Source organism: Vidua chalybeata, chromosome 21, assembly GCF_026979565.1.
Source record: "Vidua chalybeata isolate OUT-0048 chromosome 21, bVidCha1 merged haplotype, whole genome shotgun sequence".
Taxonomy (NCBI): domain Eukaryota; kingdom Metazoa; phylum Chordata; class Aves; order Passeriformes; family Viduidae; genus Vidua; species Vidua chalybeata.
In genome coordinates, this window is record NC_071550.1 from 2,539,527 (window position 1) to 2,556,959 (window position 17,433).

The 17,433-nt window shown below is 48.0% G+C and overlaps 1 protein-coding gene and 1 long non-coding RNA gene across 2 annotated transcripts in view; one reads left to right on the forward strand and one right to left on the reverse strand.

The window, feature by feature from the left end:
* Window positions 1–14,603: 14,603 nt before the first annotated feature.
* The window catches only part of GPSM1 (G protein signaling modulator 1), a 63,332-nt gene continuing 60,502 nt past the window's right edge, over window positions 14,604–17,433 (forward strand). The window contains exon 1 of the mRNA XM_053961949.1: window positions 14,604–14,684. Coding sequence (XP_053817924.1) covers window positions 14,626–14,684 — 59 coding nt within the window. The 5' untranslated portion in view covers window positions 14,604–14,625. The remainder of the gene's footprint in view (window positions 14,685–17,433) is intronic.
* On the reverse strand, window positions 16,192–17,143 carry LOC128798448 (uncharacterized). Its single transcript, XR_008434426.1, has 3 exons — window positions 17,099–17,143; window positions 16,713–16,834; window positions 16,192–16,622 (listed from the first exon to the last, which is right to left on the reverse strand). It is a non-coding gene; the product is annotated as an uncharacterized LOC128798448 (long non-coding RNA).

The following is a 17,433-nucleotide window of genomic DNA, read 5'->3' on the forward strand; positions in this document are numbered from 1 at the left end:
CCCTGCCCATGAGTCCCAGGAGGAGTGAGAGGACTGGAGGAGTCCCACCAACCCCTCCAGGGCTCAGCCATCGCCACACATTTGTTTGTGCCCCTCCGTGCAGGGCGACAGCAGGCACAGAGCAGGGAGGGGCTGTTGGGAGCAGAGGAGAAAACAAACAGCAACAAGAGGAGCTGAATGCTGATCTCAGCTTGCAAACACGTGGCAAGGTGCCAGCAGATTTTGTGACAAGCCCTTGTGTCCTTTCCAGGGCATTTGGCATCCTGGTGGTGACCACTGGCAGGGCTGGGTGGCTGCAGAGGGCAGGGCAGGGTGACCAGCCTGGGGCCCAGGTGGGAACAGCTCTGCACTTCTGGGATGCCAGAGCAGGGAGAGGGACCAGATCTCCCCGAGTCCTCATCCCAGGGCATCTTTCCTCATTGCAGAGTGGCTCTTCTCATTCCAGAGCATCTCTCTTCATACCTTCCCCTGTGGGCTCACCCAGTGTTTGATCCTGCTCTCAGTCACACCTGAATCCCTGCTTTCAAGGGAGCAAGGGGCTTCATTTTTGGGTTCTATTTAGGGGAAAAAATTTGTTTTAAGTTTCTGGTCTTTATGATTATAAGCAAAAACTTGATAATATAAAATAAATATATACTAAAGTCTCAGGTGAATCTTTACCCCATTTGTGGGTATCACTTATTTTAAGCATCACAATTTTTTAAGTGTAAGCATTTGAAATCTGAGCTGTAACCATTCAGGCTCTCCAGGTTTTTGGTTATCTGGAGGAAACAGTCTGATAAGCCAACAGCAGAGGGCAAACGCAGCCTGCACACTGGAGCTGCAGCACTCGGTGTTTGGAGCCTCCCGGCCCCACTTTCTGCCAGGACAACCCAGGGGAGGGGCAGGTGCCACCTTGGACAAAGACAGCCTGGACTGGGAAGCAGCAGCAAAACTCTTACAACAGCAACAATTCACTTTCCTTTTCGTTTTCATTATTTTTATGGAGCATCTGATGGACTTCAGTGGGCTGTGATGTCCTGGACTGAGGCCTGACAGTGCATTTCTTACAACTCCTCAAAATTACCTCTGCAAAGCCATAAAACACATTTCTTCTTAATACACTTACTGCTGTTGTGGGTTGAATTTCAGTGAGTACCCCAAGAAAAAGCTCTGTATCCTCTTCTCCCAATCCACTGCAGAGCAGAGCCAACTGCGTGTTCTTCCATCAGCATTTTGCTTTATTTTGAATCTGACTCCTTTTTCTGGTTTATATCTTCAATCATTCTTTATAACTCTACAAGATTTGCTTTTAGCAGCAATGTCAGGATTGTGAGTGGTGTTTTTTTCTGGAAAGCACTCAGAGGTGGGACACTGGCACCACATCCTTCCATGCCCACGGATCCCTGTGGTCTCTGAGAATTCCTCCTGAAGAAACAGACTCAGCCTAATCTAATAAATGTCCCTGCTCAGAGCCTGTGCTCAGACATCCCCAGAATTTCAGCTTTTCAAGCCTAACCAAACAAGGAATTCCAGACTGGAGTTGCAAAGTTCCCTTTTCAAGCTGTTCCAAGCCAACGTTCTGGCCTGATGAGAGGTTTCAGTGCTGGGAATGCAGAGCCTGCCCAGGAGGGAGCCACAGCTATTCCGGGTGCACGAGCGATAAGAGCCCTAATTGCAGTCTCAGGGCTCAGGGGTGGAACCTCAAAGAGGGGAGAGAACACAACGTGCAGCCTCAGCAGTGGGAGGACAACGCTCAGGGAAGATTTGGGAAGCTGTGAGAGCTGCCAGGAAAGCCCAGGGCTGGTCCCAGCCTGCTGGGATGGTGGGAGAGCCACGTGGAGCAGGGATGTCTGTGCTGTGACAGGCAGAGCTCACGGCAGGCGACGCTTCTGGGTCCCTCAGGTCGAACTGGTGCCTATTTTGGCTCAATATTTTCTCAGCAAGCTGTTGGAGCTGACAAGAGCCAGGAGAGTGACAGATTGCCACTGTGTTATGCTGCACATCTTGGAGTGTTAGACCACAAATCTGCTGAGAGATGAAGTGAAACTTATCACTGGACCAAATCCCACTTCTGCAGAGTGTGAAACTCCCAAGTGAGGGAGCCGAGGGTGAGCTGAGGCAAAGAGGAGCAAATGCATTAGGATTTGTATTTTAGATCTGTAGGAGCAACATGAGCCAGTCATGTACAGTTCTGTCCTGCTGACTCCACAGCTCCTGTCTCACGAACCAAAGCAGGAAGAGGCCCTGGGTTTTCACTCCTATGACATTTTAGAGGCACCAGCTCCCAAAACACTGAATTTCCCCTACTGACATATTCCAACTACCACCTACTCATTTTAGCAAATCAGACAACAGGCTACAGCCTATTCAGAGCAGGTTTTACAAAGGAATTTTAGGGTTTTTTCTGGCAAGGATATTGCAGAGTTTCTCTTCTAAGAACCTGCCAAGGGAGGTGCAGCTGACCCCCCACATGGGGTTATCCCATGAGGAGCACATGGTCTGGGTTTGAGTCTTCTTTTTCCCAACCAGCACTTCCCCCTTGCACACACAGTGCTGAATGGGGCAAGAAGTGCCCAGCTCTGCCACACCGTGGCATTCAGAGCTCCAGTGTGGATTTATGGTGATTTTGCAAGGCAAAAGCAAGTGGCTTTGGTACTTACTCAACCATGTATGAGGCTGGAGTCTGAAGGTTTGTTTGATATGGACTCATCTCCCAGAGGCTTCAGTTTCTGCTGCTGTGCACTGTCACTGTTTAGGAAATATTTCACCCAGTAACCCACAAGGTCTAGCAAAATTCAGGAAGTGCAGATGCATGTGAACCAAAACCAGAAATTCCTCCTAAGTCTCGGTGTTTTGAAATTTTTGCACCCTCCAGACGTGCTCCAAGAATCTTACAAACAACCCACAGCTCTGGCAGCCACACTCATTTATTCTCTTGCTGGTTTGCTCCCCATGCCAGGCTTTGTGGGAGTGTTGTAAGTTCCCTCACTTCTGGAAAACACGTCCAGCTAAAAGGAAAGAAAATAGTATTTATTTGTTGATTTTTTTACAGTGCCTGACTAAGCAATTTTCATGGAAAACCATCTTCACAGCAATTCTCAGTTAGCAAACAATCGAAGCCCAAATGTAGACTTCGATTGCAAGCTGGATGTGACACCAGTTTTGGAGTGAGCATATGGAGGGAAGAGGCAGCTGATAAAAAACCAAGTGCACTGCTCTGAAATCTGACAGCCAAGGCCCCAGTCCTGCACCCCCTGGAATCTGTGACAAAACACTCCCTGAAGTTAAAAGGGACAAAGATAAAGACACTTAATAAATTGGGATTTGATTTGAACCTGCAAGGAGCTTATGGGACCACTAAGCTTTGAAGTCATTCTTAGCAGTACTTATCATCTCTCAAATAAGCTGCATAATAAGACTGAGACAAATGGGCTGCCCCATTAATGGTGCCATGTCACAGTTGCTGAGATAAAATACAATTTTTTTTCCTCCACAGGTAATGTTGTGAGATATCAGTGTTCATGTAAAACACCCAGAGACAGGGGAGGAGTCTGATTTTTGTTGGCACCACTGATAACATTTCCTCTTTTTTTGTTTCCAGTCCTAGCAGACGAAATTCCTAATTCCTTCCCACGTTGCTGGGAAGCAGCAGATCCTTTTCCCATGGGCTGTGCCATCCCCTCAGTGGCTGAGTTGCACCGAGTGCTGAGAACAGCTTGGATGCAGGTGGGAGGCTACCACGAGGCTGCCCAAGCTCAGGGAAGGATTTGCTGCAACAGAGACACGCTGCCTTTGCTTGGCTGGCAGCCAGAAACATAAGGGAATATCAAGCTTGTGTTTTCTTATGATGTCCTAAAATAACAGGAGTAATGTGTGTCAGGATAGAACTAGACCTTCAGAATATCTGGATTTTATGCTGCCTGCCAAGTGGTGTCTGGCAAAGGGCAAGTGTTCTCTTGATGTGCTAAAATACAGATCCATCACCCAGTTATTGGGGGAAAGTGTGTTAAGATAGCAAACAGCTATCCATGGCCCATTTGGGTTTTTTTCCTATCAATAGGAGACTGTGTGAATGGAATCTGAAGTGAAAAGGGGGGAGCTGCTTGCACGGTGCAGTGGAATGTGAGAGAGCACAGGATTGCCATGGAAACCTGCTGTAGTAAACGGGGCTCTCCAGCTGCAGGAGAGGATTTATAGTGCCAGGCCGGGAGTGGGCAATTTAAATCACCAATCTACAGGTAAAATGGCACATTTCCTTCCACCTTGTCTCCCCACACTGCCAAGTGAGAAAGGAAGGGTACGTGGGTGGTGAGAATTACTGTACAGAGTGATGAGGTGTCTTAAAGCCTGACCTAAAACACTCAGGATCTAATGCAAATATTCTTGTGGATCTTGATGGGAGCAGGAGCAGCCTCGTGTTCCCTGTGCCCCAAACCAGAGCAGCACAATCCCTGTGTCCAACAGCCTCAGAGGGACGAGAAGCAGGGTCCATTCCCTGCTTGCATAACCCACAGATTGGAGACTCCACAGCTCAGGGATGCTCCCAATTTGTTCTTTTAGTTTGGAGCTGGGGAAGAGTCCATCTGCTAAAGCTCCCAAACCAGCCTGTTACACCTAAAAGTGAGACAAAATTTGCTGTGAGCCTCAAGCACTGCTCTATAACAAGGGATCAGATAAATGGGGAATGATTTACTGTGTTCAGATGCCCCCATTTATTGACACTCAAGCACAGTGATCTATGGAGTGCTGTGAGACAGCAACAACATTATTTTTGCCCTGCTGCCTTCATCACCATGTATTGCCAGGTCCTGAGTGCCTGAGCCCATAATTTCCTGGATCAGACACCACACATCTGTGTGTTCCCATTCCCAGCTAAGGGCAGTGGTTAAATCTGGCTTTTGTGAAACCACTGTGGGGCCTGGGTGGGCTTTAGCTCCTCTGAGTTTAACCAATTTGCCTTTTCGTCCTCTCCTGTAAACCTCAAAAACTCCTGATTAACCATGGCTTACTGTGCAGGCTGCTGCACACCTGGGTATATTTGTGTCACTAAATACAAGAAGAAAAATTCCTTCTGAGCTGGAAAATGCGGAGTGGCAAAGTCTCAAAGCTCTGTGCACTCTGTGAGGGTGTTTTATTGTGCTCCACAGCTTTTTCTTCACATGTTACTTTGTTCTGCTTCAACCTTTCAACAAGGCATCAAACAGCTACCAAGAATGGCAAGGTTTAGCCTGTTCCTTCAACAAGAATGATGTGTTCAAAATCCAAACAGTCCAATCAAAATCTGGGAATTGGGTCCTCCTGAGTCCTGCCCACACAGCAGATGCTGCCAGCCAGAGTTCCACTTCCCTGCTGCATTTATTCCTCTCTGGAGTGCTCTCCTTGGGCCTTCAGCCTTCAAAATCCCTCCTTCCACCTTTCAGCTCTTTCTATCTACTCAGCAATTTGCAGGCCATTAATCTCAGCCCTGGCATCAGAGCTGCTCTGCCCAGTCCCAGCTGGGACACCAGCACGACTAGCAGAGGTTATGAGAGCAGAGGAGCTCTATAAATCCCACTTGCTAAGAACAGCCCCTGGGGTCGCTGACCCTCTGCTCATAAATTCACCTGATTCCCCTTGATTATATTTGTTTCACCACTAAATGCCAATCCAAAGCAGTGTCAGTGGAGAAGCAGCAGGCTAAGCCAACACAACAGGCCATCTCCTGCCTTGTCATGCTCTGTCAAGTCAGGTTGCCCTCAGATTTGCTGGAGTTTCATTCCTGCTATCCCCTGGGATGCCAGGCAGCACAGTCATTTAACCCAAGATCATTTCTGACTGACTGGAATTTGTTTGTCTGGCCTTCTTTTTATTTTTTTTTCTCTCTGTCTCTTCAGATAATCATGCAAACCAACAAAAACATTGCCTTAATATTGACAAAACGAATCTATATGGAGAGAAGTGCAAAGGAAAACAGATACGAGTGCCTGCCATCTCCAATGGAAAATAAACCCTGCTTATGTTGAAGGCTTGATTCCCTGCTGATGTAAAGTGGTGCAGCAACCAGAGCTCTCCCAGTTTATGTAAGCAGGGAAGCTGACCCCGAGGAGTTTCTGTTTGCTTGCAGCTGAGGGTGGGCGTGTTAGAGAAACAGCAGATCCTGGGCACCTGGAAATGATGGTTATTTAGGGGGCAAGGAGTGCCAGCACTATGCAAGAATTTGGTAGGAAAATGTGAGCTTGATTAATTTTTCTGCTAGGAAGGTGTTGAGTTTGTAGAGACCAAGATGAGGCGAGGGAAATGTGCTGTCCTGTCACAGCCTGGACTGGAAGGGCTCCCACATGTCCCTTTTTGGTTTCTATGACAACATCACTTCTGGAGTGAAAGTCAGCAGCAGCAGCCAGGAAGGAGGGACACTGCTCTGAGGATCACTGCTTTTGTTTTTCCAAGGAAAAGAGAAGGGATGGAGATAGACCAACGCTGCTTTGCCAGTCCAAACCTCTCCCTCAGAACAAGGGCTGTTCCTTCCCTGCAAACAGCACAGGACACCTGTGACATTCACATTCTCTGGACAGAGAGACATAATTCCATCTCTCAGGATTTCTTGGAGAAGCACAGAGAGAAGAAGAGAAAACAATCTTTCTCTCTGCTCCTTTGTTTTCCCCATGTGGAATGTGGTGTGGAGATTGTTCACCTGCAGTGATTGCTGGGCTGGATTCTGGTGAAGGTTGTTTGGGGTCAGTGACCAATGGGATCCAGCTGTGGCTCGGGCTCTCAGCAAAGAGTCACAAGTTTGTTAGTTGATAAGTAAGTAAGAAGTAAGTATGTAGACTAGTATATATATTTTTTTTATACATTAATACTTTATACATTAATACTGTATATAGTATTAATGTATAATGTATAGTTATACATACATAGTTATTATCGTTAATGTATAATTCTAGTATTAATACTACATTAATGCTTTATACATTAACACGATATATATTTTATACATTATACTTTATACATTAACATACTTTAAATACTCTATTAATGTAATATAGTACAGTTTGAATAAAGCTATCCTTCAGGTAAACAATCTCCACACCACATTCCACATGGGGAAAACAAAAGAGCAGAGAGAAAGATTGTTTTCTCTTCTTCTCTCTGTGCTTCTCCAAGAAATCCTGAGAGACAGAATTGTGTCTCTCTGTCCAGAGAACGTGAATGCCACAGACAGCCATGTTTGATGGCAGTGGGCACTTGGAGCAAACGTTTCCGTTCATTTCTCCCCTGGGCCGTGCTGTTAATCGCCCACGGGATCGATACACCACAAACACGGTGCTGCGCTTTGCCAAGCCAGGGAGAATCTCAAATATCGGTGGATAACCCTGATCAATGGGTAAAACGAGAAGAGTGTTTTCACAGCTAACAGGGCAGATTGTCTAATTAAAGATCTGGCTTAACACAAACACTGGGTGAACGCTGCATCAGCCCCAGAATTGTGTTTGAACTGCAGCATTTTTAGGCACCGTTCTTCTAGACACCACCTAATGCAGGCTGCACTCTACTCCTGTAAAAAAAAAAAGTTAATTGTGCCACTGTTTAGTTACCCACATTTAAAAATCACCTCTTATTTCCAGGCTGAATTTGCCTCGCTACAAGTTCTGGGTGTGCCACTTTCTCCTGGACTAAAACACTTTCTATTCCTAGAAAATTTCTTGTCGATACAGTTAACTCTCACCTAAGATTAAGTCAGAGTTTAAAAGTCACTTAATCAAAAATAACCAATTCACTTGCAAATTTTGCATCACTCCTGTAGGTGATATTTACAGTCTTGGCTGCAATGGTGCTTTGATAAAAGGTTGGATTGATAAAAGTGTTGGATAACACTGTAGCAAGAGTAAATCCTTTTGGACACACTAGAAATTCCTTTATCAGATAATTACTTTTTGATGCATGTTACTAATTTTTCCATCCATTTAAAATAAGCTATGTTGATTTTTTTTTCTTTTTTGGGGTACTATTTTTAACAGAATGTCATGCAAGATTAAGTCAATTGCTTTGCAGAAGTCTAAATATATTATGTCAGCAGAATTATCTTTATTAACTGAAATGATATGAAAGATTGCTTCTTTGAAGAACAGTTTTCTGGAGCAAGGGATTGACATTCCTCAGCCCTCTTGACTGCCTCCCATGTTAGCATTGCACAGTATTGGATTAATGAGGTACGTGGTAATCCCACTTACTTTTATTCACATATATTTAATAAAATCCCAGAATCACAGATGGGTTTGGGTTGGAAGGGACCTTAAAGCCCATCCAGGGACACCTTCCACTGTCCCAGGTTGCTCCAAGCCCTGTCCAGCCTGGCCTTGGACACTTCCAGGAATGGGGCAGCCACAGCTTCTCTGGGCATCCTGTGCCAGGACCTCCCCACCCTCACAGGGAATAATTTTTCTGGGCCTTTGAAACTTTCCTTGTGTTCTGTTATTTGCTCAAAAATCAGCATTAATGGTGCCTGCCAGGTACCAGTCCTAAAATGAGAATTATTACTTTTACAACTGATAAATATGAATGAGAATTATTACTTTTATGCTGCTCAATGTTGCTAAAATATTATCCTAATATTCGACTAGAATGCTAAGAACAGCCTTACCTTCAAATGCAAGAAATGTAGAAAAATGTGGATAAACTGAGCAGAGCTGAGCTGTAAATGGTGGTATTTTTGCCTTTCATTGCTGATTAGAGAAACCCGATGGGTTCAGACCTGAGCCTGTGGTTTGATGCAGTTTTGGTGATAACCAGAATGTGCTTCCTGCCACCATGTGCTGGTTTGGGGGCTGGAGGGGCTCTGCTGCAGGAGCCTCAGTGACCTTGTGGTTGGTGACAGAGTCACTTGAGCAGCAACTTCTGCTCCGCCTGCCTCTGATTCACAGAATTGTTGGGAGCCACACAGAAACAAGTTCCACCCTGAGTGTTTGGAAAGCACTTGCAGAAGCTTGACTAAATAATGCAATTATACTGCAAATATTGGCAGTCTGTTTAAAAACAAATCCAAACATGCTTGTAATTAATGTCACTACCAACAGTTACAACTTAAAAGGAAATAAAGCCCCCTTCAAAGGTGAAAATGTTTATTTCCCCCTCTGGGCTTTCAATTCTTAACACAATATTACTCTTCATTTCAGTCAATGCCAACACAAGGTTTTCCCAGACTTCCAGCAGAAGAAATCGGGGTTTTGTCTGTTGACTCTTGGAAATTGAAGTTGGTTAAACAAATCCACTGCCAACATTGTAAATAGAAGCTGATCATGACTGAGCTCTGGGATATTTGTCTGAGCAATAGAGCTTTGATAAGGTGCCTCCAAGAAGAGCTCCCTGGTACTGCCATCAAGGCTTCCAAGGCCAGAAAAATCCAGCATATTTCTGGTGAGCCCCAGGAGAGCCTCCCACCACCCCGCTGGGTTCTTGGTTGAAGCTCTCTTGGAACAGGCACCACCAGGCTGTTGAATTCTGCTGCAGGAACAGAAGAGCTGCTCCCAGGCAGTGAGAAGGGATGGGAGAAAGAAGCAGAAGTGCTCCACGAGCAGGTCCAGCTTGCTGCAGGCATCACTGGGTGCCAGGGTGAGCTGCTGCAGTGCCCCTCAGGAAACTGCACCAGAGAGGACGTGCCGGGGCACAGAGGGGGTTGGCACGAGGCAGAACTCTGCCACATCATCAGCTCCTGTGCTTGAACCTTGCCGAGTTCAAAAGCCTTCCCAGGCACTCTGCAGAGTCATTCTGCTCCCAGGCAAAGAGCAGGATTTCAGTGGAAGAGGAGCTGCCAGGTCGTGGATACAAGGGATACATGACATTAGCACAAAGGCATCAGGACAGTCCCTTCTGGCCCTGCCTAAAACATGCCCATCTCCCCAGCAGGCCAGTGCCAGCCCACAGGGTTCCATTTCATCAAACTCTCTATGAGGTTGGGAGCAAGGGCATTTTAAGGGTCTCTTGCTATTTATTTAATGAAGCATTTGCAGCCAAGCTTGAAGGCTGAAGGAAGCGGATGAGCTCTGTCGCTTTGTTTGTCTCCTCTGAGGCCCAGAGGAGCATTAATGAAAAGGAAATTCAGGGACATCAGAGACACAGGATGCATAAATATGCACAAAGCAAAGGCCAGATCCTCAGGTGCACCCAAACACGAGGGGATGGAACTTGTGAGAATCACTGAGGTCTTGATGAGTCTTTTCAATGCTGGACCAGCAGAGAGGGGTGGGCAGGAGGGTGGGGAAAGAAAGGTAAGAGCCCACTGGCTGTGTCCCTGCCCAGGTTCTGGGAAGGGCTTGCATCCAGCTCACCCATCCCCTAACTGGGCACCCGAGCTCTCCTGAGCCCCTCTGTGCTCAGCAGTTGGGGCTGGCTCAGGAGTGCCTGCACACAGCTGAATTATTCAGAGGGGCTCTTTACTCAGAGCTTATTCTGAATGTCTGTGCTCCAAGAGGTTTTTAAAAGAGACAATCACAGTCAGCAAAACAACTCTTCACTCTCAGATGATCCTCTTTATTTCAGGTATGAATAATATTCCTGGCTGTGAGTCTCTATTACAGGTTATCTGCAGATTGTAATAACCTTTTGTGCTTCTACTTTGGAGATAAAATAATGGTTCCTCATTGAATCCTTCCCTCTGATCAGAGGAGTTTTGTTGCTTTAGGATCAGACTCAGTGGAAGGAAGGATTGTAAAAGCCCTTGAAAACTGTAATTTCTTTCCAGCTCCTGAAAAAACAGCTGTGTGGCACAGCAGTTTTATTTAGACCTGTTCAATCTTTCAGCAGCATGGAGGCTTCTGCTCCCTAAGCACAGACATTGAACCTTGTTGTTAATTTGTTGTTTTAACTAAAGGAATAGCTAAGCACTCCTGCTGAAACCCATCCCTGCTCCCTCCTCACTTTCCCGTGTGGCTCTGGGCTGTTCTGAGCAGGATGTTGTTGCAACTCATGTAATTATGTTTTATAAAAACCCCAAAGCCAAGGCAAATGTTCCTGGTTCAGACAGGCCGTGTGTGGCCCCGATTTGCACACCGGCCCTCAGACCCTCCAGGGGCATTTTTATTATTCCTTTTTTCTTTCCCAAAGCCAGCTCCTCTCTTACCCATCTTCACACCGCTGTCAGGCTCATTCAAACTCCTGTGCTCACTGCTCAGTGACACGTGAGAGATCTCCAGCCATTGTTCCTTCCCCAGGAGGGATGGGTAAAAGTTATTTTGTTATCTCCACTTTACAAACTGGCATGAGGCAGCACCGACAGGGATGTTCCACAGGAAAGCAGCCCTGCACATCATCCCCTCCCCTCCAGCTCCGTGTGCTGGATCCCGCTGAAATATCCACTATTGAAATATCCAATATTGAAAAATATCCACTGTGAGCTCTCATCTCCTGCACACAAAGGAAGCTACATCCACTGGGGTATTTTGTTTTTTAAAAGTTGCAAACTTCCTCCAAGATAAGTTTATCTCCATATAAATTCACAGCTGTGAAACTGATATAAGCCAAGACAAAGTTTCTTCAGTTTTGCTGTGTGGTTCTTTTTTAGGCTGGTTTAAACCCAGAACTTTCTTGCAGGCTGTGTTTAGAGGGATTTAGAAAATGGAATGCAGGACAATAGCGAGGTGCTTTTGGAACCTGCCAGCTTGAAAAAAAAAAAAAAAACCAGACACTGCAAAGTCTGGTGATTAATCACAGCTGTTGCCAGAAAGAGAAGACAATTACAGTGCCAGCTCTGTAGTGATTTCAGCTGGGGTCTGTCAGCTTCGGAGCTGAATTGCAGAGCTCTTTTTGCACACAAACCCCAGCAGAGGCCCCCAGCAATCCGTTCCATGAGCTGCAGGAGAGCTGCCGTGCTAATTAAGATAAATCTTTGTGTTCTGGAGGGAGTGCCTGGCTCTGGTGTGTCTGGATGATGAAGACATGGAGGCAGTGGAGGGATGTTCCTATGTCCTGGCAATTCTTAACTAATGGCTAAAATTTACTGTTGACTTCTGCCTCTCTGTCTTCCCTTGAGCTTTCTGTGCCTTCCTGCTCTCAAGGCTGTCTCTTCCAAGTGGAAGGAAATATGGCAATACTTGGAGCTCTTTCATCTTGTGGTAGCTTTGGGTATCAATTTATAAAAGAAATGTTAAAAATTGCCCAAGAAGTCTAAGGATCCTGCAATTCTATTGCTTAGAGCTAGGATTCTGCCTGTTTGTGAGTGAAGATGTAGAGACGCTCAAGAACTGGGAGGAACAAGATTTTGAGCTTTAAGGTTGCAGAAACAAAAGATGTTGGAGGTGCAGGGGTGTGTGAGGTCAAAGGAAAATGAACCCTGCATTGCCTTTGCTGGATTCTGGCCCGGCTGTGTTGTACCCTGCCCTGTTCTTCAGGATCCACTCCTCCTTTTTTTCTGTTCTGCAGCAGCGCTTTTAACGTCTAAAGATTCCAGCTCCACTTCTTGATCTTATCTGCATTGAACAAATCAATTCTCATACCTTTCTCTGGTAGGTCACACTTGTCACATTCATCTGGAGCCTCTCTAATTGCTCTGGGTCCTTCCCAACACATGTGCACACAGTTCACCAGAGGAATTAGTGGCATTTCTGAAGTACTGAGGTTTCTTTCTCTCTGTACTCTTATAATTTTCCTGTTTCATTGCAGCTGAGCAATGGATCTGAGTTGTGGCTGAGGTCCAAGTGCTTGCAGGGAGCTTCTTGGCATGAAGGTGTAGGGTTAACCAAACCCAACCCACAGCAAAGTAATTGAATTATTTCATCTAATGAATTCAAATCTATTGTGACCTATTTGCCACTTGTACGGGAAGAAAGAGAAGCTGAGTTTGTCAGATGATAAATTATCCATTGCAAATTCATGAGTTTGAAGGCCAGAGGGGACCATTAGACTCATCTCAGCCTGACCTCCTGCACAACCCAGGCCCTGGAATGTGACCGGGCGATTCCTGTGTCATTAACGTGGGGGTGACCCGCTTGCCCAGAGCTCTGTGGAACACCAGAGAACTGGCTGGAGCCCAAACTGGAAGCTGGCTTTCTCCCTCCTTTCCCCTGCTCTCCTTTCCAGCATTGTTTCTCCAAAGGGCAATTCCTCTGTCTTCCCACACTCGCTGAATGCCAGCCCAGCACTGGGGCCCAGCTCAGCTTGGCATCCTCAGTGCCTGGGGCTGAGAAAGGGCAGCAGCACAGGCTGGGTTTCATCTTATGCACTCATGTCCTTGTCTGGAAGAGGGGGAGGCAAGGACAAACACCCCCTCTGAAGTGCCAAAATCTCCTAGGGCTGAGCAGTCCCATGTTTCTGTGGCTTGTGAAAAGCTGCTTTGCACCAGGATGTTTGCTGCTGTCAGTGAAACCACAACCCTGGGTAAAAACTGTCTGGTGTGAGGCACAGTGTCCCAGCCTGCTCCTTCCAGTGGGGATTCTGTGGCTGGTTACTCAGGGGTGCAGAGGGGTTCCATTTATTTGGGATAATGAGGCACCCAGGACAGCACCACGCCTCTGTGGGTGAGGAGACAGCTCTCAGCAGGATGGTTTCAGCTTTCTCTGCTGTGGTTTATCTACAGAACTGAGACTATTCCTAAGCTGAAACACAGACACAGGTTTGTTTATGGGGTTTTGTTTCAAATTTAAATGCCCAATCAATTAGCTCTTGGGAAAGAGGCTTTTGTGGTTTGCTAGTGGGGTGTTATTGATGATGTTCTTTCCTGAGCAGGATCTGGGTTTACTCCTGAGAGGGGTTTTGAGCAGGTCCCCAGGGTGAAAGAGACAGTAAACAAGCATGGCTCTGGATTCCCACCGACCAGAGGATTCTGTGTGTGCAGAGCAATCTGCTGGAACCCAGGGAAAGTCACAGTTTATAGATGTGCTTATTTGGAGGTGGGTCTGTGATGATAATGACGTTTAATTTGCTGTTGCTGGGTAAGTGGCCCTAACTTTCAGGCAGGTTTCAGCTGAGTGACCAGCTCCCCAACTTTTCCAGGAGCACCTCAAGCCTTGGAGAACAGAGGGAGCTGGATGTAGTGTTTGAAGATGACCCGCATCCTTCTCTAGGTGTCTGAGTGGAAATAAATACTTAAGGCCCCAAGTTCTAACAGGACACAGTTAACTGAAAGAAACTGCTGTGGGCTGGAGTGAAAATCCCTATTCCTGGGGGATTCCTCACTACCAAAGAGAGCAGCCAGACTTTACTCTGTGGCTGTGGCACACCCCTGCCTGCTCCCAGCTGCTCATCCTGGCTGCCTCCAGGTGCAGACACTTTCGAAGACAAAAGGGCTGTGGCCAAGCCAAAACCGAGACTCATTATGGCTTTGCACAGCTCCAGCTGGGCAGAAATCGGCGATGCTGCTCCCCCGGCCATAACGTGCAGGTGTGGTGCCCGCACCTCGCTGCGTGTCCGGGGCCGCTCCCAGGTGAGCGCTGAGGCTCCACCGGGGATGTCCCCGGGGGATGTCCCGGGGGGACAGGGGGGCTCTGCCAGCCCGGGGGATGCCGTGCCCGGGGCTGCACTCCCCGTCCCGCGGCGGGAGGGAGGGAAGGAGGGAAGGCAGGCCGGGTGACATCAGCCGGAGGAGGGGCCTGCCCGCGAGTTTCTTTGCTCGGTGCATCACTTCCCGGCGCTGCCATACTCCGCTGCCCGCTCCCCGCCGCGGGGCCGGCGCCCATGGCGAGCCCGCCCGGCGGGGACAGCCCCGGCTCCGCCGCCCGCCGCTTCTACTGCAGGTGAGCGGAGCCGGGGGCAGCCCGGAGCCGGGGGCAGCCCGGCCCCGAGCTGCGAGCCCGCGGAGCCCCGGGGGCAGCCCGGTCCTTGGGGACAGCCCGGTCCTTGGGGACAGCCCAGCGCCGGGAGCACGGGAGGAGGCAGCGCTCAGGCACGGCGAGCCGGGAGCTGTTGCACGGGTGGGGATGCGGCCGGAGCGGAGCGAGAGCAGCCGGGAAGGACGCGGCGCTCCCTCCGTGGGGCAGCTCGTGGGCGATGCCCCGAGGCGGGGGGATCCTTGGCACTGGCCTGCAGCGAGCGGCTCCTGGGCTGAGGAGGGTGATGCTGGGAGCTCCTCGGTGCTGGGCATTCGCATGGGAGGCTCCTGATCGCACTGCAGAGACTTCGAGTCTCAGGTTTAAAACTGGGCGCTACAGAAATTCACACAGGGCTGGGGGGGAAAGAAATAGCTCCGGGTTGTTTGGCGTTCATGGCGAGGCTCATTCTCTTCATTTAGATCAAAACTGGAAAACGCTATACCCAAAGAAGACTAAACGAGTGACTTTGAGGCCTTACAGCGTTGTTCACGCTGTTCACCGTGGTGTTTTATTTCTCCTTTAGCAGTCTGAAGTGGAGGTGATGCAGTGGCTGGACTAGAGGGCTAAAAAAGCCCAAGAATGCTTGAAGTGTATGGGACACAGTAGCTTTTCACCAGTTCTCTTTGCAGGCTCTGCAGTAATTAGCACAGCAGCTAGTGGGCTGTCTGCTTTAATGAGTGTTGGTTCATTAGGGTGGGCAGCAGGTGTTTCTTGGTTATGTTGTGCTGTAGAGCAACTCCAGGGAAAAAGGAGGCAGCAGTTAATACCATTGCCCTGCCTACTCTGGGGCAGCTAGAGCTGGGGAGAAACCTGCTGGATTTAAGAGCCGCCTTCTTTCTTTCTCTTTGTTTTTCATGGAAACTTTTTGGGGACTAGATTTTGATCACTCTTGCAAAGGGAATTTTAGTGGGAGGCTGCTTATCACAAATGTGATCACAAATGTGTGCCTGCACATGAGCTCTGCTCCCAGCTGCTGGGGAAGAGAAATGGGAAGCATTTTCCTATGGCTTATCTGGGTGGCTCTGGCAGGACATGTGGTTTTACAAGTCTCTGCTGCGCTTTTTAGGCCTTGAAAGCAAGTGCTGGTGGAGCCTCTGTCCCTACTGCTCTGCAAAATAAGTGGTATCTTAGTTTCTTCCTTAATTTCACTTTTATTGCAGTGCAGAAATTTGAGAGTGAATCCAGTGGCTCCGTCTGGTGTGATGGGTGGAACCTCAGGTTACTGGGACTAAAAATCCAGTAATTGCTACTGAAATCTTAATGTGTGGGGTTTTATTTTTGCCTGAGAGCGTTCATTAAGGTGTAAGAACTGCAGAAGGCACCTGTGCAGGCAGGAGAGCTAGGGAAGGTATTTTCCTTTTAGGAAACAGGGCAAGGTGGAGAGAAACATACCAAAAATGAAAGTGTTTATTCATTTTATTACATCCTTTAGTGGTTGCCTAAATTCAACCCCTCCTAAACAAAGGCATGTGCTCTGTTGTGCTGGCAGCAAATAATCCGAGTGCTGACTGGGCCAAACATCTCTATTTACAGAGACTGGAGTCAAAACTTTTGCTACAGCAGTCATACACCACAACTGAGAGTGTTTCTGCCCCTGTGCAGCTCTGTGTCTGCATTTGCTCACCTTTCTGATGCCATTTGCTACACAGAACTGTGAAGTTTCAGGCAGGACTTGTTGGAAGTCCGGGGCTTTGGAAGTTGTGACTCTGCAGGGCTGGTGTGTCTGTGGGGTCAGCTCCTGGTGTGGGGTCACTGCTGGACCTTGTTGGAATTGTCCAGTTCTCTGATTGTGCTCCTCAGATTTGAGCTGGCCAGGTTCTGTGTGAGCCTGAGTTACTGCTTTACCCTCCATGGGGTTTTGGGCTGGTATTAATTTAAGTGCATTAATTCAGCTGTGTGTAACCTCTGAGGACTTGTTGTGCAGAAATAGGGGTTATAGGAGCTGTGAAATACCTGCTGGCAGCAGGTGTCCTGCTCTTCTCCACTGCTGCAGCTGCTCTAACCTGCCTTTTTGTGCTGGCTGGCTGATTTTGAAGGTGTAGGAAGCACCAAATCCATCCAGTGGTTCCCCTGGACTGTGGACAGTGACAAGCTCATGCTGGAGACAAGTCCACCATTGCCCAGAGTGCTCCCCTGGATTTGGGCCCTTGCTTTTAAAAGGCCCCTCTGGAGATTTCTGGCTCTGGGAGGGAGACATGGACATGTCCTGGGGAAACCCTCGCTGTCCTGCGCTGACATCGTGGAGATGTTATCGATCCCACACAGAAAGAACATTAGATAATGCTGCAGCCAGTCCAGAAATGCATTAATCTGCCCTGAGAACTCAGATAAAAGCACACCTTTCCCTTCCCTTGCTCTCTGCTCTCCTGCAGTCTCTGTTTTCCAAAGCACTCCTGCCTTTTGTGATGTTTACAAACTTCCCTTGATTGTGTCACAACAGTCCCCATCTCACTCATTAGTGTCACCAGGGTGAGGACCTGACCTGAATGTGCATCGGGCAATTAGAGAGAGCTCTGAGCACCACAGAGCTCTGAGAGAGGAGGCTCCTTCCTCCTCTTCTGATGGGAAAACTGGGATGGAGAAATTGCTGGCCTTCTGACATGGAAGGCAGAGAGAGAGGGCACAGCTCAGCCTGGTGGTTGAGGCAGAGTAAACTGGGGTTTGCAAAGCAAAT